Source organism: Panulirus ornatus, chromosome 1, assembly GCF_036320965.1.
Source record: "Panulirus ornatus isolate Po-2019 chromosome 1, ASM3632096v1, whole genome shotgun sequence".
Classification (NCBI taxonomy): Eukaryota; Metazoa; Arthropoda; class Malacostraca; order Decapoda; family Palinuridae; genus Panulirus; species Panulirus ornatus.
The window spans coordinates 33,808,513-33,833,221 of NC_092224.1; the positions used below are offsets into that span (position 1 = coordinate 33,808,513).

At 42.8% G+C, this 24,709-nt stretch overlaps 1 protein-coding gene and 1 long non-coding RNA gene across 3 annotated transcripts in view; one reads left to right on the forward strand and one right to left on the reverse strand.

Annotated features, from left to right (window-relative positions):
* The first annotated feature begins 17,330 nt into the window (after window positions 1-17,330).
* Window positions 17,331-18,517, forward strand: LOC139747949 (uncharacterized). Its single transcript, XR_011712496.1, has 2 exons — window positions 17,331-17,665; window positions 17,702-18,517. It is a non-coding gene; the product is annotated as an uncharacterized lncRNA (long non-coding RNA).
* A 135-nt stretch (window positions 18,518-18,652) lies between these two features.
* Window positions 18,653-24,709, reverse strand: part of 5-HT2A (5-hydroxytryptamine receptor 2A) — a 533,377-nt gene continuing 527,320 nt past the window's right edge. For both annotated transcript variants that reach the window (XM_071660360.1, XM_071660371.1), the window contains one exon: window positions 18,653-24,090. In XM_071660360.1, coding sequence (XP_071516461.1) covers window positions 23,101-24,090 — 990 coding nt within the window. In that variant the 3' untranslated portion in view covers window positions 18,653-23,100. The remainder of the gene's footprint in view (window positions 24,091-24,709) is intronic.

Sequence of the window (24,709 nt, forward strand, 5' to 3'; positions counted from 1 at the left end):
ATCGACCTCCAGTATAAAGCGAACCATCGACCTCTAGCATTTGGGGAGCAATCGACTTCGACGGTAAAGAGTGAGGTCGAGTTCCACTACCGGGCGAGCAATCTACCTTGAGTATAAGGCTAGAAGTCGACCCCTCCACTATGAGGCTAGCAGATAACCTTCTGTATAAGGCGTACTACTGACCTCCAGTATAAGGAGCACTGATGACCTCCAGTATAAGGAGCACTGATGACCTCCAGTATAAGGAGCACTGATGACCTCCAGTATAAGGCGCACTGATGACCTCCAGTATAAGGCGCACTGATGACCTCCAGTATAAGGCTAGCAGTTAACCTCCAGTATAAGGCGCACTAGTGACCTCCAGTATAAGGCGTAATACTGACCTCCAGTATAAGGCGTACTACTAACCTCCAGTATAAGGCGCACTGATGACCTCCAGTATAAGGCTAGAAGTTAACCTCCAGTATAAGGCGTAATACTGACCTCCAGTATAAGTCGAACAGTCTCCCTCCAAGGACAGTAGGCCAATTCCAGTATAAGGCTTAAAGCGAAACTTGTGCAAATCAGAGCGTGAATAAAGTTATTCGTAAAGCGTCAGTCTGGTGAGACAATGAATAAATGAATAAATACGTGAATAATGGTCCGCCCAGGATCGTTCACTGACCTTTGCAAACCTTGACTGAGGTGAAAAAAAGAGGAAAAAAATTGCTTAAAATGATTGGATTTTTTCTCTCAAATCTGAAAATAATTGGATTTTTTTCTCAAATCATAAATAATGGGATTTTTTTTCTCCCTGATTACATGGTATGAGTAAAATTGTTCATGTATGAAGCGGTGTGTGAATTGCGTTAATATTAGCGCTAAAAGAAAATACATTAAAGGATATTGAAGTGATCTATGACACCAGTTCAAGCGAGGTTGAGGCTAAGATGAGCTATCATGCAAACTTTCGACTATATTGGACTACCTCGTAAACTTAAGATCAAAGCGGGCAACCGCTTAAAGTTGGTACTGAAGCGGGCTACCACGTCATGTTGAAAGTAAACTGGACTACCACGTAATGATGGCACTAAAGTGGGCTATCTCGCAAAGCTGACAATGAAGCGGACAACCACGTGGGTAAAGTTCAAATAAAAACACTTGACCACGCAAAACTGGTAGTGAAGCGGGCTACCACGTAAAGTTGGCACTGAAGCGGGCTATCACGAGACTCTTAGTATTTAAGCGGGCTACCATGCAAGGTTGGCACTGAAGCGGGCTATCACGAAACTCTTAGTGCTTAAGCGGGCTACCACGCAAAGTTGGCACTGAAGCGGGCTATCACGAGACTCTTAGTATTTAAGCGGGCTACCACGCAAAGTTGGCACTGAAGCGGGCTATCACGAGACTCTTAGTGCTTAAGCGGGCTACCACGCAAAGTTGGCACTGAAGCGGGCTATCACGAATAGATAGTGCTGAAGCGGGCCTCCACTCAGAACAGTTACTAGAGCTGGCTTCCGAGGAAGATTGTTTCTGAAGTGGGTTACCGCTCAGAGCTGGTGCTGAAGCGGGTCACTGCATAAAGCCACAGTGCTTGACTAAAACCTCAGAGTCACTGCTCAGTTCACTGAAAACAGAATTGCGATTCCATTCCTTCTCTTCTCCACTCTATTTCTGGAACGAGACGATGATTCAGTTACCGTGAAAACGAAAAGAATTCAGTTCCTTTTAATGTGTTCAGAGCTTCTTTTTTTATCTTTCTTCAGAGCATTTTCTTGCTGAGGGCTTCGTAACTTTATAAAAAATTACTATTACGGTGATTCTATTCATCGTATTTACAACTGTTTCCTTAAGACATCTTTAGAATGATCTAGAAATCCAGTCTTGCGCGCGCGCGCTCTCTCTCCAAGCCAGCCAAAACGGCTTCTCTTCCTTTGTGTTAAGCAGTAGTACCAACTTCATGTGTGACCTTGGGACGATTTCTATGAGTTCCTGAATATGGACGTCATGACTTGCTTGGTCGTATCGTTTCTTATCATCACCGACTCTTACAGATCTGATGTCGTCTCCGTGTGTCTGTTTCCTGCAGCCATCGATCTCGTTTGTCAGAATGCATTTCGTTCTTCGCATTTTCTTTCCTTTCTCGGCGTGTACTGCGTTCTTTCTGCGTTTTTATTCTTCATTTGTTCCTATTGAGGGCCTGTACAGTGTTGATAAAAGGCGCCTGTAAGTGCAGACATAACCTCAGACGTTTGGAAGACGCAGCATAAAGAATAAAGCAGAAACTAAAGAACATCAAAGACGCAAATTACAGAATATGTTCCAGATGTGGACGGCAGCTCACATCGTTCCTTCGTAGCCTCAACGACCCTCAGTGAGTGAAATGCATAAGCCATCCATTACCACACACAAGCCACTCCTCTACATTAATACTTCAGCGTCCCCTGGTACACCATCTCTGTCCAATCTTTTCTCCACTTTTCCTCCCCATCTACTCCCATTAAGAACATGATCTTACTTCCCTAAGTCCTCTTTTACGTGGCTCAGAATTCTCATGATGGGGTGGAGAGCTGTTATCCTCTCCCACACCAAGCCTGGTATTATACTAAGAGAAGGAGGATGCGGGCCTTCCTTACAGTATCCCTGGAGTGGTAATCATCATAGCCACACCTCTCTAATACACAGTCCCAGACAGCATATGTGTATGGTGTTTCGCTCTCATTTACTTTAGACTCTTGACCTTGTATATGAATCATGTGTACACACACACACACACACACACACACCATTCTATGCCATGTACTCAATTTACAGACTAGTCCCAAAGGGAGGATGAACAGCCAGGATTGGTTATGTCCAAGAATGCCTCGCCCAGAAATCGAACCCAGGCTGACCCGTGCGAAAATCACGGTGTGTGGTTTAGGGAAGAGCCTCCTTCTCTCTCTCTCTCTCTCTCTCTCTCTCTCTCTCTCTCTCTCTCTCTCTCTCTCTCTCTCTCTCTCTCTCTCTCTCTCCCAGGGCTTCGAATCTTTCTCTATATCACTCTCATCCTTACATCCCCACCCTGGGGTCTTCGACCCATTCCCGTCCCCTACTGGTACCACAGTCACGTGTTACGGTTCGAATCTCTTACAACCCCGCCCTAGACCAAGTCCTCCATGAACTCCAGGAATGGGAGGTAGGGGAAGAAATCTCTACTTCTGGGGAGAGTTGAGCATTTCCCCCAACCTTATCCTCCCTGTCATTCTAACCTCAGCGTGAAGAAGGGTAGATGTCTACCATACTCACTCTTACGCCCATGGTAATGAGATGAGGAGAAAGGTTCGAATCTCATTCCTCCCTTATCCGCGGGCTCCATTACATCAGGATGAGGGATTTTCACTCCCTTGATACACCCTCCACCCATCCACTCCAGTTCGAGGAAAAAGGATCGTGAGGCCTCCACACATAGTGACCCCTGTGAGGGACATCAAACTCTGTGATATAAATGTCGCCTTTCGTCCCTCCCTCAACCTTCCAACACAATAGTCTCAAAACTGGGATGTTCTTCAGGGGTCTTCTGCTCCATTAGAATCCCTTCAATCGCTACTGTTATATCCTCTACGGGAATCACTGCCTTTAATCCCCATCACGTATTTTAAATTTCACAGACCCACAAGGAATTTCGAAATTACACCCAATGTTTTTTGAGTAGTAAATCAACATATAAAATCTACGTAAAGACAAGGCTTTCTGTATCTTGTTCCCGAGTTATATAGTGAATTCTGTGTTGTGCTGCGTGTAATGGTAGCTGTAGATCTGCGTCCCTAACTACTTTTGAATATGGTAATCCACCCGCGAGGGAGTTCTTAACATCTCTGAGCTTCCGTAATCTACCGTGAAATTGGTTTTGAAACGCAGTGTGTTAATACAAATGAGAGGAAGACACGACTGGTGGTAGTGTGTTAGGGTGACAGTGGTATCATGGTATGAAGGTTATATCAGTGGGTAAACACATGTATGGTAGGATGAAGGTGTGTGAACGAGAGAGGGTGATTGTGTAACAGCTGAGAAGACAGGAATGTGAGGGAGGGTGATTGTGGCTGTAAGGGAAGGCAGGAGGGTACTGGGTGCACGACAATATCTTGTTATGTATGATGTTTCAACAATAGTATGGTAAAGTGACAAGGAGTGTGCAGTATAAGGGGTAGAGGAGATGTACAGCACAGAGGCTGGTTTTGTTAAGGACACTCTAGGTGTGTGGCAGGGAGTATAAGGATGTTTGGGAGAATGGCACAAGGTATATGGTAGGATGTTATGTGGCCGGAGAATGTGTGGTCAGCGAATGCGTGGCCGACGTATGTGTGGCTGGCGAATGATTGGCTGACGAACAAGGGAAATATATGAAGTCAGTGTGGTATGATAAGGGTTCACTCTGATGGTCACCGCTTGAGGGCATCAAGCCCTTGACCCTCGTCATAAAGTGTCCAGTGTATGGATTCATGTCATCCAGAATTTCGAAGGGAACTATAGAATGAAGGGCTTCCCTGAGAGAGAGAGGAGCATGAGGTAATTGAAGGAAAATGAGTGGGGCCCTCACGAAACACTCACTACATGGAGGTCTTATACACAAATCAGCTTGTCAATAAGCACACTATGATGAAAAGCGGCTGTGTATCACACATACTAGCAACAGATATTGAGAATATCATCATGTATGATATTCTCAAAAGACATACACAGGTCTCGTAGCTACCTTAGCATTGCATATAGTTGCCTGGACTGCCATGAACATGCCTCCTATGATGATATGGCTATATATATATAGCTAGAGTCTAAGATACGTTCTGATCTCAAAGGGACTCCGACTTATCACACGTGATTTGGAATAGTATAGCCATCATGCTCATATATGGCCATGTTTTCCCCCCTCAAACGCAGGGTAATTAAAAATCATTAGTTATTCCCTGTGAGGGACAAAAATAATAATGGCTATAAAAAACGAGAGCAATATCTTTTTTCTAAAAGACATCCAGAGTTTTTGATCATCAAGGAAGCTGTTTAATGGGATTTGAATTCGTAATTCTGCTTATTTGATATTTATAACGATTCACAGAACAGCATAATGATATTGTTGAATCATCTCACGATATTTGTATTTGGTATAAATGAATGTTAGAGGGCAATGCAAAAACTTAGTTTCAAATGAAATTCGTAAGGTAGAAAATTTAGAAAAAATTGTGAGACGTTGCTTCCCAATAGCAAACCTTATCAACTATGTGTATAAAGGTGATAATGAACACACACACACACAAACACACACACACCAAAATATAAATGTGAAGTAATGAGGATTGGACACAATGATGGACACAATGTGTGTTGTGTGTGTGTGTGTGTGTGTGTGTGTGTGTGTGTGTGTGTGCTGCTCCCCCTTCCATCTAACAATTAATATCAATCCACTCGGAATAGGATATGATATATCCACTTTGATATTTTGATTCGAACAGGTTTCATCTGTATGCAAGCGCAATTTACCTCTAGCTTAGGGGAGTGGACCATGCGAGAAACCAGTCACACAACATTTAAAAGTTGTGGGAAACTGAATTATAAGCTACTCTCAAATCACTGCTTCATATGCCCTGGTTCAATTCACCGACGGCACATCGCCCCCTATGTACCACATCTCTCCAATTCAGTCTATCTCGGGCACTCTTCTCACCCTCCTCCATCTTTTTTTTTTTTTCACTCCACCCTTCCAATCTTCGATTTGTTAACCTTCCCTTCCACTCCCCCTGTTCCCCTCTACTCCTCCTGTTCCCTTTCATTTCTGTTCCCCTCCACTTCTGACACACATATCCTCTCTGTAAACCTCGTCCCAGTCATTCTCTCTATATGTCCAAATAATTTCAACATTTTCTCTCATATTCTTCAGCTCCCTTCTCATCCATGATAGCTATGAATCACCCGTGCCATGTCCTTTACCATGAAAACCGGATGTCAGATTCTAGAAATCGTGGGAGCCATTAGGAACGTAATTACCACAACAATCTGTCAAAACAGATATTCACTAATAGCTTAAGAGTCAAGCATAACTCTTGAGGTACATGACAATCTAGGCTTGTGTGCCTCACCTCCAGGAAGAGGTGTGAGAACCTACGTAGCTTCTTCGATGTCCAAGTGTCATACGACTGGACGTCTGTACCTCAAGATCCAGGAAGTAAGTTATTCAAGACAGGTATAGTCCTCCACGACCTCACGCTCGAGACTGGACTAATTGCTTATGGTTGATAATACAGAAGCTGCTCTCTGTCTGGCCACTTGTAGACGCTACTGAGTAAACGCTTGGGGTCTCACTTCTTTGAGGTACTGCCATGAAATAGTAACACTAGACAATCGTGTGTATACTCTGTGAAAGGTTGATTCTCAGGCATTTGACACGACCTTTTGTCTACATCCGTCGGTATACTTACTACACCACAGCCATTTTTAGTTCATTACGAATCAGAGAAAAAGAACGGTTCTACTGCTCTCAACATCTATGTCTGTGTCCACGTACAGACCCATACCTGGTTCCGTTTTACATTCGAGCTAAGTTGTCATCCACTATTGGATGTATGATAATGTAACTCCATTTTCCAGTTGCACAGCATATGAGCGCTTCAGCATCCCACTCAAAGTAGGTATTACTCAACCTACATTTCAAACCTCCGAGGTGAACTTCGCAGTCGTTGATGACTTGTTTATGTCAGTACTGATGGAGGTCTTCACTTTGTGCTGGTGTCACCGTCCATCAGTCTAACGAGATGGGCAATTTTAGGATGTCTTTTGTTGCCTCACAAACTATACATTTCTACTCATGCTTTTAAACCTGTGAACGCGCAGTTTACATGACTACACCAAGTCAAAAGTTATTCATATATCTGCATACTAGTCAATCTCTTTCCATCAAGTGTGACACAGACACCTATTGTGTCCTGCAGTTCTGAAGATGTCCTGGGGTCGTGCGAGGTCGGTCAAAAGGAGGATGGAGGATAAGAGGCGGAGGACCTGGCTAAGAGGGAGAGATGGAGAGTTCCATATATCAGAGATTACACAGATGGCTGGCTCCCGAGGGGCCTACCCGCAGAGGAGATTGGATGACGGACGACCTGAGCTGATGACGTGGATCACCCATGCATGAGTGTGGTGGAGTCGGGTATAAGGCCACTGCAAATCACCATCAAAGTTTAATTCTAAAAGGTTAGACTCGAAGCTCCGGACAGTAATGCTCTCAGAACTTAATACGTCTATGGAAAATCAAAGCTTAGAGCAAAGAAAGGTAATTTCATCCTTGAACCATAGCAGAAGTATTGATAATCCTTGATAAAGATACTAAAAAAACGATAATTTCGGTTGATAAACTCATTCGTTACAGCTGCCTCATGAACGAAGGAACAGAGTTAGCGAAGAAGTTATTATATACCTACGCAAGTGGGTATATACGTGAATACGTATCTCCTGCATGTCGTTGGAGGCGACAAATAGGAGCGGGAGTTAGTGAGCGGGGATGGGAAACCTCCCCATCTGTATTGCTGCTTCCCAAAGGAGGGACAGAGCAATAAGCCAAGTGAGTATTTTCTCCTCTAAGGCTCAGTCATCTGTTCTGGACGCTTCGTCGCTAGCCTTGATTTTCTCTAGCTTGGATCATTTTAGGGCTCAGGTCGTTGTAAAAGAGGGTTTCTACATCAAACAACGTCTTAAGTATCCCCTCATCTTCATGACATGATTATCTCCTCCACAACCTCACCTTCAGTGCTCGATCATCTTCACTACGCCTTTATGTTCATTGCTGATTCATTATCATCACAGTCATCTTTATCACATCTTCACCTTCATCTTCAAAACTCCCTTACCTTCGCTACACCCTTATCTTCATAATACCCTTATCTTCCACTACACTTTACATCATTTTTACACAGTTTTGTAACAAAAAACTTATTTCTTGTGCACAACACTCAAGTGTGAACCGCTAATATCAAGTACACATATACGGACAGAGTACTCACATCACGTACACAGCATATTTCTTGTATAACCAACCACTCATATCATTTACACAACACTTAAATCATGTACACAACATTCACAAGTTATGAACACAATCGTAATATTTCACCTTCACACTGACTCAACGTAAAATGATCTGTGTTCATATTTTCCACTGAGTATTCAACAAAACATGTATACTGTTCATATCATGAATCTTTTTAGCTATGAATTACTGCACACAAGTTATCCCTAAAATAGTTTCGTAACCGTAATTGTGATACGATTTCCGTTTTCTTTGACAAACGTTTCGTGTTATAGTTAACGGGAAAATCTAGTATAATGACAGCTGAATGTAACGTTTTCGTTTATAATAAGAGTTTGTTCACCCAGTACTCAATATTCAGGTATGATCAAGACACGACTGCTTAACCGGGGTACGACGGTACGACCCGCGAGCGCGACGGTACGAACCTTGAGCACTATGGTACGACCTCTCAGCACGACGGTACGGCCCATGACCACAACGGTACGAAAACCTCGAGCAGACCACCTTACTGACCTTTGATTCGACATTTATAAGGGTCAGATGAAAGGACCAGGCCATTGTACTCAAGGTTTATATAATGTAATGCTCAAAGGTCGTACTGTCATGTTTAAGGATCTCACAACAGCAATGTCTGTGGGGTTTAAAGAGGTGGTAACATGATATCGTGTCAAACATCTCATCATATATCAATAACAGTTGCCAATGTAGCGTCTGAACTAACTACCACTCAATACTGGAAACATGTTGTCAATGGACTGAACCTACAACGTATGCGAAGCGTCAGGGGTAAACCCTGGGAAGGTCTGTTGGGCCTGGATGTGGATAGGGAGTTGTGGTTTCAGTGCATGACACATGACAGCTAGAGAATGAGTATGAGCGGATGCGACCTTTCTTCGTCTGTTCCTGGCGCTGCCTCACTGACGCGGAAATTGGCAGTCTAGCGTGGAAAAGAAAAAAAGAAAAAGAAACACACACTGTAGAACCTAGCCTTGTCTTGTCACCAGGTAAAAGACACGAACTGCAAAATAAGAACGTCTGAACGAAGGCTTATTCAAATTTAAGACGTTTACTCTTGCTGAGTGTATATTAGAAAGTTGCTGTCTTATGCTTCTAGTATTCCAACACACGTGGGCTTTCAGCCTCTCAGAGACAGACAGTCCAGGGCACGTCACACCTAACGCAAGGAAGTCATCTCCAACACCCTTATTACCGTGCAATCAATGGCCATAGAATTTATAAAGATAAGACGTTAGCATCAATGAAAATTATGCACTGTAACATTCAGCAGTGAATAAGATGAAAGACAAGTTTTAAAGTGGCACAGAATTTCATCTGCAGCTGATGGTTTGGGGGTGTAAGTCATTCAGAATCTGGACATGCAAATGAGCCATTCATAAACCCATTACAACATCTTTTAAGAGTTGAATAGAGGTCTTGTTACCTCCTCCTCCTCTTGGTAATTTCCCTTCAATATTACCCCAATTTCCCTAAAGGGATGGAAACTATAGACTTAACGGAGACCAGTCGTTATCATGGTCTTTGTGGCCCTTTGAAGAGATAAAAGGATCTATGATATAGAGGAAGCCAGAGCGCCGAAGAGGGTTCATTACATTTTGAATGGGGTGGAACAAATGTCATTGAAAGACGGCAAGATGGAACTGATGTATACATCACGGAGGAAGTGTATGATTACGAGGAACAAATGTATATAGGGGTGAAGCCAATTGCACGGAAGGAAGAGAGATAACTTGGGAGTGATTGATTTTGCCTTTTCATTTGACTTCAATTTGTCATTTGAAATTCTAAAAAGTAAAAAAGAAAAGAAATTAATCTTTCTTAGTAGCCCTTCCTCTATCTGGGGAAAAATCAAGCAGTTTACACTAATCTAATCGATCACCACCAATGATATGAGAAACAGAAATCCTATTATGAAACAAGGAAGTTCAACACAAGACCTCAGTGTTGTAAGTGGAATGATTACACTTATAAATGGACACAGCCGACCTCTCTCTCTCTCTCTGGACACTGAAGAACAGCAAATGAAAACCAAATGTTTTAAAAAGAAAAACGTATGTTAATGAAATGCATACGAAAATTCTTCCCAAACCTGTTGTCTCGTATCTTTATCTATGTGAGAAACTCAGTGTGACGGGATATTAACATTCGTACGACTCCCAGTTGAAGAATATTACAATGACCACAATCTATAATAACTCTACGGATGATCATGCAACTGACTACCAAAGCTGGTGAACAAGAGTAACTTTAGATGTTTGAATACCCTAATGCTATCTTGCTTCGTAGATGATGAGATACGAACCTACATATTGTATATGTGATGATACCTCAACTCCTTAGTACTTGTTTAACACAGGTGCTCTCAAGTGGCCATCCTATACGAACAGACCCAGGATCTAACGAACTCCCTAAGTCTTCATACCACACTCCATACTCTCACCTTAACACATGAGGCTCTGATTGAAGATGTATAGAATGCTAGCGTTCGGGGTGAGCTTGAAGAACCCTCAACATTTCGTCAAGTCTGTAAAGCTGCACATTGCATGGAACACTGGATGAAGATGTGAGGGACTCATGTCCCACGTCCTTCACGATAAAAGCGATGGTTCACCTGAGCTCAAAGTTCCACTCAACTCAACCGGACACAACGATTACCAATGCCACGTCTGCTAGGGAGTTGTCCAAAACCATTTCGCTTGGTTTGTTTTTAACTTCCTCTTAATCTCATATGATCATTACAGTCTTACGACACCTCAGTATTCATATCTTAGAGCTATTCACCATTAAACAATATCTTACATAATATCTGGACGCGAAATATATGCTCAGCAGTGACTGGGATACACGAATGTCTTCACAACGAAACCCACGCCGTGTCTCGCCTCACTCATTCGAACTGATCCGAACAGAAAAGTTTCACGAATCATTCAACAGTTCACCATTAAAGGTTCATCATTTCCCTACTTGTAAATGTAAATTCCGTGATGAGTGGGATGTAAGACACTGATAAACATTATTAGAGCTGTAAAACTGCGATAGTAAATGATCGTCAAGGTTGAACCATCTAATGGCAGTTGACAGTGCCAGCCCTGTTCATTCTCGTCTGTTTATGATCTGAAGCCATCACTCCGCAGCAATTTAACTCACTGTACCGAAACATATATCACTCATGCGATCATACCATATGTAAAACCTTAGTAATGTTTGAAGTGGAATCTGACATAGATCTTTTACAAGATCAGAGTTTAACTATTCTTACAGTTGTACTAAGCTTACAGTGTTCCACATATTTCTCGACTTATCTTTAACCACCATGGATGGTGGGAATGGAGGTACTGGTAGTGGATGGAAGGTATGGTGTATGGGATAAGTGGTGATATTGGTGTGGACTGAGGTGTGGAGGTGTTGCTGATGAAAGGAAGGAGTGGATGTGTTGGTGTGGTAGATGGGAGGAGTGGAGGTTTGGTGGTGGATGGAAGAAGTGGATGTGTTGGTGGTAGATAGGAGGAGTGGAGGTGTTGGCGGTGTACTGGAGGAGTGGAGGTGATGAGGTGGACAAGTGGAATGGTGTTGGTAGTGAATGGAAGGCGTGGAGTTGTTGGTAATAGACCGGAAGGATAGAGTCGTTGGCAGTGGACAGGAAGGGTGGAAGTGTTGGCAGTGAATGGACGGTGTTACGCATAGTGGGCATTTGAGTAAACTGTTTACAGGCGGCTTGGAATAACGAAGCTTGGAGATCGGCCCGGTGCATTGCGACTCAACCGGCGAGTAAAAAGACATCCTCCTCAATTCCATTGTCTCGACACAGTCACAGGCCAGAGATGTTCAACTTCACCTCATCGTATGATCGATCACTCGTTCCCCTTTTGACGGACATTCCCGGGTTATACAGTTATACCAGGAGGGAGGAGTGAGGTGCTGCTGCAACACGATGCGTCCGACCGCGGTCAGTTCAGATGGACGAGTCGCCAGGTAGCACCGTGGCCTGGGGGTCGATTGTCCCGTAAGGACAAGGGATCTCAGGTGACAGCTGACAGTGGCAATAACCGTGCAGTAGCGTCATCCCGAAGCGTCGGTTGTAATACATGTGATGGTTATGCGTTCATGTGTGTGTGTGTATGTGTGTGTAGCACCTGTTCCCCGGCGTCCGCCATCTTTATTTACATTCGCCACTACCTCAACGATCCCATATATCTGAACACAATACACTGATATAAAGTTATATCCACATTTGTGCACATCCACATTCCAGTCTATCATATGAATATCACTGTACCATCAGGAAGTAATAACAATCCCTTTCCACATGTTAACAGTTGTACATAAATAAACACGTCTGCCCAACTCGGTGGTCAGTATGCAAGTGTGAAATTACCATTTGTGTGTCACGGGGAAAGAGTTTTACACTCGTGTTACCCCCGTCTCTTTAAGCTTGTATATATGTACCATGCCTTTACTCCTGTGGATATGTATGCACACACACGTGTGTGTGTGTGTGTGTGTGTGTAGTTGAATTTACATAAAACATTTCAAGACCTCCTCTGCAGAGCATTGTTACGTAACTGGATTCACAAAGAGCTACAGAAAACAAATCGGGAACACGTCTCAGCAACACACTTTCATAGGAAACACGATTTTACTCCATCCAAAACTACGTACAGCACCAAAATACGTTCATTTTTCCAGTTATATGAAACGTAAAGGAAAAATGTTTCCACATATTTAATGGAACTTCTGCCCCCGAGAAGCCGCAAATGATACGAAAAAATCTTCTCTGACCGACGGTGCCACTGGATGGGTCCAGGGTACAAGGGTTATCTCATATCGGCTGGAAAATTGGTGACGGATGAAGGGCACGACGGTGGTGGTGGTGGTGGCGGCGAAGCGGAGGAGGACAAGAGGTGTTAGTAGTACGTGGGGAAGGAGGGGGTGGTGTTGATGGTGGTGGAGTGTTGGAGGGTCGTGAAAGGAGTGGAGGTGAAGAGGGGATGTTGGTGTTGTTGACGGTGGATGGGGCGAGGAGGAAGAAGCGTTAGACGGGGATGCCCGTCGTTAACACCGAGAGGAGCATCTCTCTCATCCCCACCAGGTACTACATATCACCAGGTCTCAAGCGTCTGTTCCAGTCTTGGATCCTCTTGCAACGCAAATGAATTTTATTCCACCTCTTTGGGAGATGTTTGGGTCTCTGTTCTCTCTCTCTCTTTTCCCCCGAAAGCGAAAATATGCAAATTTCTCTCCAGGATTAGTTCGGCCGTGGATATCCTCATAGTCGTCTGTCTCTTGACAAGACGTGTCGACCCTAACACAATATGGATGAGGAAAAATTTCATGGAGACAGAGTGGTGCAAGTTTGGGAAGGAGCGTATTCCTTCCAATTTTCTAGTTGTTCTAAAGAGTATTATGTAAAAGCAATTATTTTTCTCATCTCTTTCTCTCACTATCCTAATGCTTCTTATCCTTTACTAAAATTTCACCTCGTATAAAACTGTTCCTTTGATAATAGAAGAGTCAGGCTTTCCCCCTTTTTTTGCCAACCCAGATTCCTTTAATAATCTTGTTTCTGAAAAAAAAAACCAGTCTTTCGATCGCAAACCCAATAGACCGGATAAGACTTGATTACGTCTTCGTCACTTTCTTATCAGTAAGTCAGTTTTCTTATTAAAGCGATTGTCTTTATGTTTTTCATTGTTAGAAAATGCTAAAGTGATGTATATACTCTAGTATTTATTTCTGCAAATGTAGCAATGATTATTGCTTCATTATATACAATATATCCAAGGAAGAATTGAATGGTAAAATCCGATTTAGTTCAGATATTGCAAATGCTGCCTAGATTGTTGGCCTTCATTTTTTCGATAGGTATGAATATTCTTAAAATCATACTTAAATCAAGTCAAAAAAGAATTCTTCCCTAATTCAATTCCAATTTTTTTGTTCCTCATTCTTCAGAGGGTGTTATTAATGAGATGGTGTTCTCTTACTTCAAACTTCTCCTTGTAACGAAGTAGTTATTAAATTATATATTCTGAGCTTCTTGTTTCCCGCTACTTTTTTTCTTTAATAGTAAACACTCTCCTTTGATTCATTTAGCCAGGATGTTTTCTCTTCCAAGTTTTCATTGCCGAAATTTAAGAAGAAAAAAAAAATCAGGAGGCCAAAGTAAAGGTAAAAGATGTGAACGTGGAAATTTATGCATTTCCCTGGGACCACCAAACCTTCTTGGCGAGACGTGAAAAACAAGAGTCGAGAAGAAGCTCGTCTCCCTCTGTCTCACATTAAACTTCAAGACTTTCCCCCAAACTGAGGCTTCCTTTCAGGTCTCTGTCGTCCGGCGAAGTTATTCTGCAGTGATCTTAAGTCTAGTCCAGAAGAAAATATTTAACAAAGATTTTCCACGTGGATGAGATTAGTTCTATTTTCCGCTTGGATGAAATTAGTTTTCCCAAAGCTCTGTGTTCCTTAAGAGAGTCTAAGGACGTATAGCTAAAGTGGCTAACCTGAAGAGTTTGGATGGATTTCTAGTTCCTTAAGAAGTTCAAAATTAGAAAGAACTTAACTACTCAAGATCTCTTTCAGGCCGTATGATCATAAAGTATTACGCGTTTCCTTTCATGATCAAAATATATGTCTTCGTGCGTACTTTGCTCAAAGCTATTTTTCTTTTCCAGACCTTAAGACCAGTCTCTTTTGACAGAAGCATAGAAGTAAGATTTGTACTTAACTTTGATGGTATGTTTCTGTTCCTCACTACATGTACGATTATATCAGGGTCTTTTTTTTTCAGTCAGGTGGGGAAGCTCTGCTCCCATCACTTAATCTAATCGATATAATATTCAGTAGTAGTTATCCATCTTCCTAACTTTAACTCTCAGTATGATTGAGGTTAGGCTTTAGGGAGATCAACGGACAGTGTCATTTCGACAGTCATCGTCAAGCCATTCCACAAACCGGAAAACTGTCGAGACCTCAAAGCGGTGATATTACTTCTAAACCCACGCAAGTTGTGAATATACGTGAGGCGGCTGCTGGACCGTATTACGAGTGCTTTTGACACTTCGCATTTTGTTTCTCTGTGGTTATCGCGCGCATCACTGTGACTTACTGCAGTATATATATATATATATATATATATATATATATATATATATATATATATATATATATATATATATATGCCGTTGTATGAAACCTATGACAATTGACGCCTATCCCAGTACATACCTTAATAACACACGCGCACATAAAATGAATTCATTTGGTGTATATTAAACAAACAAGTCAATTTGCTTTCCTTAAAGACAGCCACATAGCCACGAGGCATCATTAATCCACGTAGCAATCTTTGCCTGTGTTCCATATGGACTCGACCATCAGCGTGAAAGACGACCTCTCCAAGAGGTGCTGAAGATGCCACTGCCACGCCACCTGGGTGATAAGTGGCTTTGGAAACAAATTCAGACTGAGAGATCAGTTCCACTCCGCCTTAGACCACACGTACTTCTACGAGAGCGAAAGCAATGCACATCAAACCTTTCTCATGCATTTAGAACAGGATGCCTAAAGGGATGTGTGTAATCCCCTGATGAAGAAAAAGTTTGTTCAAACACTTTCTCGTTATGAAAGGGACTCAACGACGTCTTTGACTACTTCCTGCAAGATAGGTATCTCTTGGTGAAACCCATGAGGTAGTCTGGCACCACTATCATTGGGAAGGAGAGAGCATGGCAAACATAATCTTATCTTTCACTTGAAGGTCTTAAGTCGACTTTCATTCCGGACGTTGAGGTACAGTAATATTTCGCTTCATTGATGATTGCAAATCGCCGAGTTTTGTAGAATCATTATAAGTGGTAATAAATAAATTCTTGATCAGTATGCTCTCAAGATTTTACCTACACCGTAGAAGTATCTCTCTTTTTTTTTTTTAACCTTAAAGGCTACCGTCACGGACAAAAGTACACATCGAGGTCAGGCCTTAATTGAAATCTAGAGAGGTTAATGAAAGGGAAAAATCAAGAGACTAACGAATTTAGAGAAAGCGAAGAACCTGTCTTTAAAAATCAGTTAGGTCATTACCACTAAGAAAGACATGAGACAGTACAAAGTTCCAAAGCTTCGAAACGTAAGGAAATAGTTTCCCTAACGGCCCATCCTTGAGTTGTCAACAGCCATGCAGTAATCATGTGACACAGCAGCTTGCCTAGTACTGTGAGGTCGAACTAGTGGTGGGGGGAACAGAAGCATCCAGCTCTCGGGAACAAAAACTAAAGTACTACATATAAAAGAGACAAAGTGGACTGACATTGCGGTGCTGGGCAAGTGTGTCAAGTTTTGAAATATTCTTATATCAGTAATATACGTCATCCATCCACAGAAAATGTTCAACCCGGTATCAACGTAAGTCGACAACGAAATTGGAAAATGTTTCTGGTATGAGAACGGAAGATTTCAGTCAGTATCACTAGTATAAAATGGTCTAACAAAGTAAAGTTACCTGCAGATTTGGGCTCTCGTTCGCTTGCTTCAGCGGAGGGATACTTCACTCTTCCCACACCAAGACGTTCTCTCACTATCGATAATACACCATCCCTCGCCATCACCACTCCCTCCTTCTCTGGTCAGCACTGCTCCCTGGCTAATCACATCCTCCTTCACCAACACTACTTCTTCCCTCCCTCGCCACCACACCAAAAAATGGTGGATGGCATTGTTCAGTGGTATAACCATTCATCTTGCCATTTTCCTTCTCTATACTGCCGGAAAGCCTTCTTGGTCTGTAATAAGATACTTTTTCCAAAAACATTGAATCCCAGCAGCCACTTATTTCTTCCTTGCCAATAAAATAGATGAGCTAACGTCACATATGGGGTTAGTCATCGTGCATCTGGGAACTTTCTTGCCTTGTTTACAGATCGGAGAAGGACGAACTGAAACACCAGAGCGCCATGTTATAGATAATATCGTGAAGGAATATCATATTGCTACAGTGTCTATTAACGTTTACAACAATTTTATGCATATCTAATTTTTCATGCTTTAGTCTACTTATCACTTTTATTTTAGTATAGTTTCTGTCTACTTATCTTACTACGTTTCTACTTTCTACCCACCTGTAGTGCAGTAAAGCCGTTCATATTCTGCAGTCATCTTCCGTATATCAAGTGCAGCGCTTCGTCTCTCTTGCCACATTTTGTTGATCCTTGCAGAGATACTGTCAGGTGTGTGTGTGTGTGTGTGTGTGTACATCAGGACAAATAAGTCACAACCACAATTTACTGTCTGTTTATTACAAAACTCGTACAGATTTACCTTCCATGTATGACCATCGAGATGCTTCGTGACACAACACTAATCAAGACATAAATATGTATATATATTTGGTGGCGGTGTGTTCCTGACGGCGGGTGGTAGGCCGGGTCTGCTTCGCCAGGCCGGTCAAGCAGGCTCCTTACACATGCTCACAACCAGCCGGGCAGGTCACACGCGCTGCTCTGCAGGACACGTGTGGTCGGTCAGGCAGGTAGAACATGCATGCAGGTTCCTCATGCATATGATCAGTCAGGCAGGTCACGCAGGCTTCCCCCCACACATACACGTCCAGCCAGGCAGGTCACGCAGGTTCGTCTTGCAATACGAGCCAGGCAGGTCACGCACATTCGTCATGCACGACCAGCCAGGCAGGTCACTCAGTCTCTACATCCCTTCGTTATGAATGGGTGAGAGAGTCGTTGGCTCCTGCCTATGTCTCACTACAGCTATATACCAGCTATACACCGCTGTTATAGTTGGTCTCGGCTATATCTGACCAGCTGGATAGCTAACGCAAGACTCACTAGCACAGCTGGAAAATGATACTTCTCACGCTATAATTACTCTCAGCTAAAAGTGATCAAAGCAAAATTCGACCAGTCCAACCTAATATGACATGACCAGAGTTAAGCCCTAAATCATACGTGGCCATATGTATACCCGGCTAGAATTACAATAGAAAATGCCCTTCTCTATCTACATAAGGGACGAAGGATGTGCTTATGAAGTCTTAGATAACAGTCACATCTGGTCACACATATGACCAAAAGAGCGTCGTCCATTACCCATCTGGCCTCTTGAACAACACATTCGATATGACTTACACGGATGATCTACACCTCCATGACGGGATAACCCTTAGGACCACTCCAGTAGCTTGCGACGGAGCCCAAGTTTACATAAGACAGGAGCCAGGTGGGGAGGTGGCCATTTATGATTTGCAGATCCTGCCTCCCACACGTCCAGGTAATTGGTAACACTGAGCTCAGCTTCCTCTGGCAATGCTACAAAAGCTGTCATGCAAGAACTCTATATAAACAAAGACATATACATTTGCTGATATGAAGACCACTATATATATATATATATATATATATATATATATATATATATATATATATATATATATATATATATATGTATATATATATATATGGTTAAAGTAATTTGTACAATTACACAAGTTTGAAAAATGTTCCTTCTCAGAAGAAAAGACTAAAATCGTCATGGAATGAGAAACTGTGGAAATAGGATGAACATTATATACATGTATAACCCGTCAGCCAACACCAAGAGTCAATTATCGTACTAAAGAAAAAAAAAAAGATTGAAAAACCTAAGATTTCACGTATGGTCAAGACTCATGAGAATTGTCGGCGTCTTTCGGTGATCGCACAAGCGCGACCACAGTGTGTGTGGCGAGTGGCGCTGGGCAGCTGGAGATGAGTGTGGGCGCGGGATTAGGGCGTTGACTGTATGTGTGAAAGGGAGAGAGTCATTGGAAATCAGTGCCAGTGGGAGTCCCTCGCCGAGTCGACACAACGGACAACTCTTGCGGCATCTCTCTTCTTCTCCTACTCTCGTTGGTCGCAACACACCAACTCTGCTGTGCGGGAGACGTAGGTTCCCCATCTCCCCTTATACCTGGCCCTCATCACACCAACACCTGAGGCAGTAAGTGTGCTCTCCACGTCCTCTGATGGCAGCCAAGACTCGTCTGTGATTCAATCCGGAGGTCATCGTTAATATCCTGAGAGCCATTCTTTCTTGGAGATCTTATAAGGAGCAGTGTGGCAACGTAAATGATCAAGTAAAAAACACTCGATTGATCACTAGCAGCTGATCATAGCCGTGCTAGATCACACAAGTTAGCGGATACGATAACAAATGACAAAAAACGTAATTTAGAATAAAATCATCAGAAGACACGTGTTGGGGATTATTCTTAATCCTTCGAACTTTCGTCTTCATTCTTAACGCCGATTCGTATAAAGTAGAGATAACCCGCTGAAAAAAAAAGAATAAATCGCAGCATTCCATTTCTCTCGATAAACAAAGTTGGATGCGCATCCCTCCGATATATCCGTTCAACACAAGAGTCGTGTATACTCCTGTCTGGTTCGATCTGGCGCCCCATGTGCAAGCCTTACGCTGGCTTACGTACACATCAGGACACATACACACACACAGCTCACTGACTTTCGTGCCCACCAGGTCTCTGAAGCACAAAGCTGACTGGCTCCCGCACACATCAGGATTCTGTCACAAACAGATGGCTGGAGCATGTTCACATACCGCCCTTCAGAAACATACATGACTAAGCTAAGGATATGAATTCTGATGCAAGAGACTGTGAGATACACCTGAATGGTTTATTTGATCTTTCGTCCACCTCTCGTACACACCTGGCTTCTTTAAAGACCTATCCAACCCCAATTGCATATAGCTGGCTAGCTCATGACTATTTACGATCTTTCAAATACACAGCTAGTCTGTATACACACACCAGACATCCACGCGCACGTATTGAGCCGATCATCCACACACCTGGCCCATATACACACTAGACTCATCAAACATAGATCTGGCCCATCATGTACACAACTGGCACATCAACACCCGAGGCCAATCACGCACACACCTGGCTCGTATTATTAGATGCACACAACTGACTTACATACACATCCAGCCTAGTGGCATACAGTTGTCTTACTTAAGTACATACAATCATCACCTCATATGAACACATCCGAATTACCTGCATGCTCATCCAGCTCCTAACGTACATACCTGACTCAAACACGTACATACGCGTCCCCAAAACATACAAATGTTCCCACAAAAGTTCACAAATATTGCTTAACGCACACGCTTGCCTCGCTTACGACACATCTGGTCACACACACACGCATACACACTTGGTTGAATTGTGAGCACATTCATCCCCCTAAGAAACACACATATACAAACTCCAGTCCTTCAACTCTACATGAAGTGAACGACATAAAATTGTACGTCACGAACTATGAGAAAAAAAGGACAACTAAAGCCATTTGTTGTGGCATAAATCATCGAAATTCACGGAGACAATAATTCTGTTTTGGAAATTGTTATTTGCAGAACTTTGAATCTGTTCTTCAGTTTCGCCGTTCGCCGAATCGTTCTTTTAGTGAGAGTAAATATGTATGACCACAATGCTCTTAACAAACTACACAATGGTATCCCCCCGTGTGGAAACAGAACCAGTGTTTTAGTTAAACTTCAGCGGCTTTCACCCTCCCTCCCCCTAGCATAAGTTCCAATAATACAGACACGACAGAAGAAACTGTGACCCACGGAAAGAAATTCTGTGATCAAAATGAACAGTTTAAGGACTCGCTCTCTCTTGCGGGAGTTTGAGAAAACGACGTAAAAGTCTTTCAGTCATCCCCAAATCACCTTTTTGTCCTCTTCGAAAATTATAATCTGGGTGTAAATGTCTGCAGATTAATGTACGTGTTATACTAATAAGTATACATATTTTTTCGTATGTATATGCATTCATTCATTGCTTGTAACTGGGTATACATGTACAGAAATATGTTTTTTCCCGCGATGAAGTTCTTCCAAGTAGAGAACTGAGTGTTGTGGGTGATGGTTATTGTGTTGTGAGGTAAAGCGCACGCCGATCGTCTTGGGAGATAACACTATAACCATGTTGTGATCTCGCGTGTCCTGACGACTCATCAGCACCTACGATCTCCATGGCTGCCCAGACGCCACTCGAGCTCAGAGAAACACAATATCTAGACATCTATAGGCATCACCCAATTCGTTAACAAGAGTGGGAACCAGAGAGGTCAGTAAGACTCAATTCCCCATACCACAACACGTGTCAAATGAGCCTTACTGAGGTGGATCCCACTGCTTTTAAGCCAAGATAGTTTGTAACTACTCACTCAACTCGGTGTTGCCTACAGGAAAGGTACACGGTAGCACTTCAAAGATGTACTCCAGTCCTTGGTTCTGAAACACGTCGACGAACAGTACAATGGTACAAAATGTTCCTCTCTCGCTATACTGCTGAGTAAAATGAGTTTATCCTATGGCAATAATGTTCACTAACATATCTGGTAACATTCTCAGATAAAACATCTACACATCATAGACGTGAGCATTTATAGAAAAAGGGTCAAATACAACCTCGAGTTTGAATGGTAGAAATATAAAATGTAGATTTACACTACAGACATCTTTACCCTTAGAGTGGGGTATGTATAGCTGGCTCTACCCACATACACAGAGAGAAATGTACAAGAGCTTCATGTATTACCTGAAGTTACATTTATACATCAAGTTTCAAAAAAGATGAGAATATACAATGGTTTACCCGGTCCAGCTGTAAGTAGCGTGAGGCTGAGAAGTTAATGTACATTGTTTACAAATGTTATTTACTGCTAATTACACATTAATCATAAATACATTTTCTACTAAATATTTACACATACACTTCCATAAATACAGAACCTTTTATATACATATACAGACAAACTCTCTCTCACACACACACACTCCACACACGAATACACATACACACACATACGTGCATGAATTCTAAAAAAAGAATGGAATGATATGGTAAAATTTGGAGGACTTAGAGTTTCGCAAATTGGTATAACTTCTTTTAGGATCAACATGGACCAACAGCGTTACGTATCTTGTAGCGCCATGTGATGACAAGAAACTCCAACGTACATTCTCGTGTTCAAGTTTCTCAATACAACTGTCTTTCCATCACGACCAAACACCACTGCACAGTACGAAAGCAAGGTTAGGAAAAAAAGAAGTTACTTCATAGACTCGCTGTGTGGTAAAGCCAATGGAAGACAGAAGGCCAAAGGCAGCAGCGTAAAGATGATACAGGTAGAGTGCATGTGTAGTTTTAGGATTATCTTCAACACCAAAAGAAACTGGTCAAGTCTTTTTTCGATTTGATGGTTGTCGCTGACGTTGCTGACATCAACAGGTCTAAAGCACCAAATAACCAGCGGTAGGAGACGTGATCTCCTCAACAAGAATGTCAACCATCACTTCAATTATAATCTTGGGTTCACAATAAACCTGCCTCGTATTAGGCAGCACGAGTTTATCACGAAGGGATTGAAGTTTTTTTTTTTTTTTTTTTTTTTACAAAGAGGCCTTCTAATACAGGAGCAACCTGAAGGGGGGAGGGGTTGTTTCACAAAGAGGCCTTCCAATACTAAAGCAACCTGAAGGGTGGTTGGGGGTGCGGTTGTTTTGAAAACGAAAAGGTGTACGAATTACTCAAAAACGAAAGGATGTACGAATCATCTCTTAACACTGTACTGTGCATTAGTGTTTTCGCATGAGAACTCAAACCGGATTTGATGATAAACAGAAGTTATTGCCCTCCAATATTGAATACGGACCTTTTGATATTTCTTTTTTGTATTATAATTGTTGAGATGCAGAAAGTGAAAACGCATGCTTAACATTTTTGGGTATTGAATATTCAGTGACCTTTTTTAAGAAGCCGTGTATGAATATACACAAATGGCTTCATAACCTAGACGACTGAGGAATAACTTTACCCTGTAGGATATCTTAGAACTCAAGTGTCCATCACCGCCAGTGATATTTCAAAATGGTTCAAGTTCTATCTGATTTTTTTGAGCGTTATATTTGGTTTTGACTGAGGTAAAATGGTTTAGAATGGGCATAGCCTAATATGGCAGTCAGCACTGGTGTTCCTGCTCTTGCTCCGGGCTCGTGAGGGCGTGTTGGTAGCTCGGGCTCTTGACGTAGGTCGAGAGCGTTCGAATGGAGCAGGGCGTGGCAACTGCAGAAGGCGCGGCTCCTCCGTACGGCCCGGGCATGTTGTCTGACATCGAGTGGGACCTGACGTGACGGTGATCGAAGTTGTAGTCACACTTCAGGATCTTGATGAAGGCGGCTTTGAAAGTGCGGTTGAAGATGGTGTAGATGATGGGGTTGATGGTGGAAGATACGTAACCGAGCCAGAGACACACGTTCGCTAGGTGATCGGACACCTGGCACGTCGGACATGCGGCGAAGTAAATGTTGAGGATGAAAAAGGGCGTCCAGCAAATGACGAAGGCGAAGAACACGAGACCCAGAACCTTGGAGGCTTTCTGCTCGTTGGCGACGGCGTTGGCGGCCAAGGCATCCCTCTTCCGAGTCGGCAGGAAGCGAAGATGCCACGACGCCGTCCCTACAAGTTGGAGACGCAGGGCTTTTAACTTGAAGTTCCTGGTCTGGCGAGCGATAGACTCCGGCGTCTGCGTGGCCTGCTCGCACTTGGTTATGTTGGAGAAGTGGTAGTGCGCGGCGTGGCCGTTGGAGTAGGAGGATCCTCGGTAGGACGATCTCGGGGTGAATGTGAAGGAGTGCGGCGGCGGCTGCTGGGCTTTCCGACGGGCGGAGCGGTAACGGCCCATCGTTCGAGCCTTGCCAGCCGGCGCGTCTCCCGCGAACTTGGCCTTCCTCCGCAGCAGATGAACGGTGAGGGCGTAGCTGACTACCATGATGACCATTGGGATGTAGAAGGCGCAGAGGGAGCCGAAGATGAAGAAGGTCTGGTTGTTGATGGTGCACACGTAGTCAGCTGGCATGATGTTGGTGGTGTCGACAATCCCCAACACGGTGATGATGGATGTGACCAACATCGCCAACAGCCACACCAGCACCACCTTCACGCCCACCGTCTGTGGAGGAGGAATACAATCGTGTGATAACAAAGGAGGCTTGGAGGGTCAAATATACATTAAATAAGAGTATAAGAAATTTTTGTCCCTATAATTATCATCCTTTGTTTATCAACTGTAAATACTGCTCTATATAATCAAGAAATTAACTTCGATATCAGCAACGAAAAGAATATCAAGTCAAACACGAAGCAAAATATCTTATCGATGCAAGTGCACTCGGTGTGAATATCAATTCGTGTACGGTTCCCCAAGACAGTCTGAGTCAGCTGTGCTTGCTTTTAATATACTTTAATGCAAAATGTTCGCAAGCATTCATAGCAATATCAAGGGACACTCGTGCCGTCTTTAATACTCGATATTTTGCAGCTCCTTCTGAGAGATAATACTTTGCAGCTCCTTCTGAAAGATAAAGTGTTGCAATAAGAAAGATTCAGTAGTTTTGGATGCATAAGTTTAGATTCTTCAATAATCCAATTTTAACAAAGGTATATTTTGTTTTCTATTTCTCTCTCTCTCTGAAAGGACCACGTTGGCTTATCCAATATCATTCATTCATACTCGTTGATAAATGTTCCATTAAAAACGCTCCGAAATGTAATGAAAACATATACATAGT